At 53.7% G+C, this 1,417-nt stretch overlaps 1 protein-coding gene across 1 annotated transcript; it reads right to left on the bottom strand.

Annotated features, from left to right (window-relative positions):
- Positions 1 to 39: 39 nt before the first annotated feature.
- Positions 40 to 729, bottom strand: LOC102263333 (glycolipid transfer protein). Its single transcript, XM_005875311.2, has one exon. The coding sequence runs from the start codon at positions 616 to 618 to the stop codon at positions 40 to 42; it is 579 nt and encodes a 192-aa protein (XP_005875373.1). The 5' UTR covers positions 619 to 729.
- Positions 730 to 1,417: the final 688 nt, after the last annotated feature.

Raw genomic sequence — 1,417 nt, 5'->3', positions numbered from 1 at the left:
GGCTTGTCTGTTTCTGGGAGTGCCAGCCTCTGGGCACGCCTACATCATCTTGTAGATGATGTCAATGGTGGCTGTGTATTTGGCCAGGAACAGGCGGACCTTCTCCAGGCACTCCTCCATCACGTTCTGTCCCTTGGAGAGTGCGGACTTGTAGGGCCCGGCATACAGCGCTGCCTGGAAGATCTGCAAGATCCAGCTGTGGTACTTCTTGAGCACCATCTTGTAGGCCTTGGTGGTGTTGAGGTGGATGAGGTTGGGGTGGCTAGTGTCCTGATCCCTGTCGCAGATGCTTTGCAGGAAGACCTGGATGAAGCAGAGGCCCCTTTTCAGCCACATCAGTGCCAGCGTGGCCCCCACTTTGAGCCACTCTGCTCCATACATTTCCTTTTCTGCCTCCAGGATGTTCTGCAGGGTCCAGAACTTGGCCGGGTCCATGTTGTACACAGCTTTGATTTTTGTGATGTTACCACTTATGTCTGCCTTGATGGGCATAAACACTGGGGACCCAAGGCAATCGAAGAAGGGTGGCATGTGGGACACCGCCTCCAGGAAGGGCCTGGTCTCCATCTGCTTGTCCTTGGGCAGCGGCTTCAGCAGGTGCTCGGTCAGCAGTGCCATTTTGGGGTTGAGGCCACGGTGATGCCCCAGCCGGCGCCGTGGGCATCCATGCCGCCCCCCTGGCCACTGCCATCCGTGCCTGGGCCATCACTGCCACCGGTGCCAGGGCCATCACTGCTGCCTGCCACTGACTCCGGGGATGCCAACGTCGCCACTTGCCCTTTCTTTATTTTTAAAAGACTGCATGCATACGCCCAGCCCCCAGCACCTCCCCTGCCTGGGCTAGAGGCCACCAGGTGGTTTGAAGTCCAGCCATGCCCCCATCCAAGTGGGGTCCCCTCATGGTGACTGGTCGGTCATCTGGACGTGGTGGCCCTAGGCTATTATTAGTATAGATTTCAAGGATGGGACTCTATTATGTCTAGCACAAAGTATGTATTTTCAATATTTAAAGTGAATTTTAATTATATGTTATTATAGTGTTACTGTAAATAATTTATACCATTTAGAAGAATATAAAGTAAAAATAAAAGTCCCTCCTTCAGTTAAGTTTACCTTCCAGATTTTATGTGCATATACAAATATCCTATCTAATAATAGACAAACATGGTAATTGACCATACCTTCGCTACGCCTCCCATTGGCTAATCAGCACGATATGCAAATTAACCGCCATCAAAGATGGCGGTTAATTTGCATACTGCAGGCAGGGCAGGACAGTGCCATCCCTCCTGCCATGCCGCCATCCGGGCCTGCTATTTGCCACCCGGGGCAGCAGGCCGACCCCCCCTGGCGTCCGGTGTGCGACCCGACCCAGGGCGGTGGGGCGGGACAGTGTGGCTCCTCTGTCACCCCAGCT

This window comes from Myotis brandtii, unplaced genomic scaffold, assembly GCF_000412655.1.
Source record: "Myotis brandtii unplaced genomic scaffold, ASM41265v1 scaffold45801, whole genome shotgun sequence".
Classification (NCBI taxonomy): Eukaryota; Metazoa; Chordata; class Mammalia; order Chiroptera; family Vespertilionidae; genus Myotis; species Myotis brandtii.
This window is presented reverse-complemented; position numbering and strand designations above follow the sequence as displayed.

Excerpts from the sequence above, each read along its gene's own strand:
- LOC102263333 (XM_005875311.2), bottom strand. The coding sequence starts at position 618 with ATGGCACTGCTGACCGAGCACCTGCTGAAGCCGCTGCCCAAGGACAAG.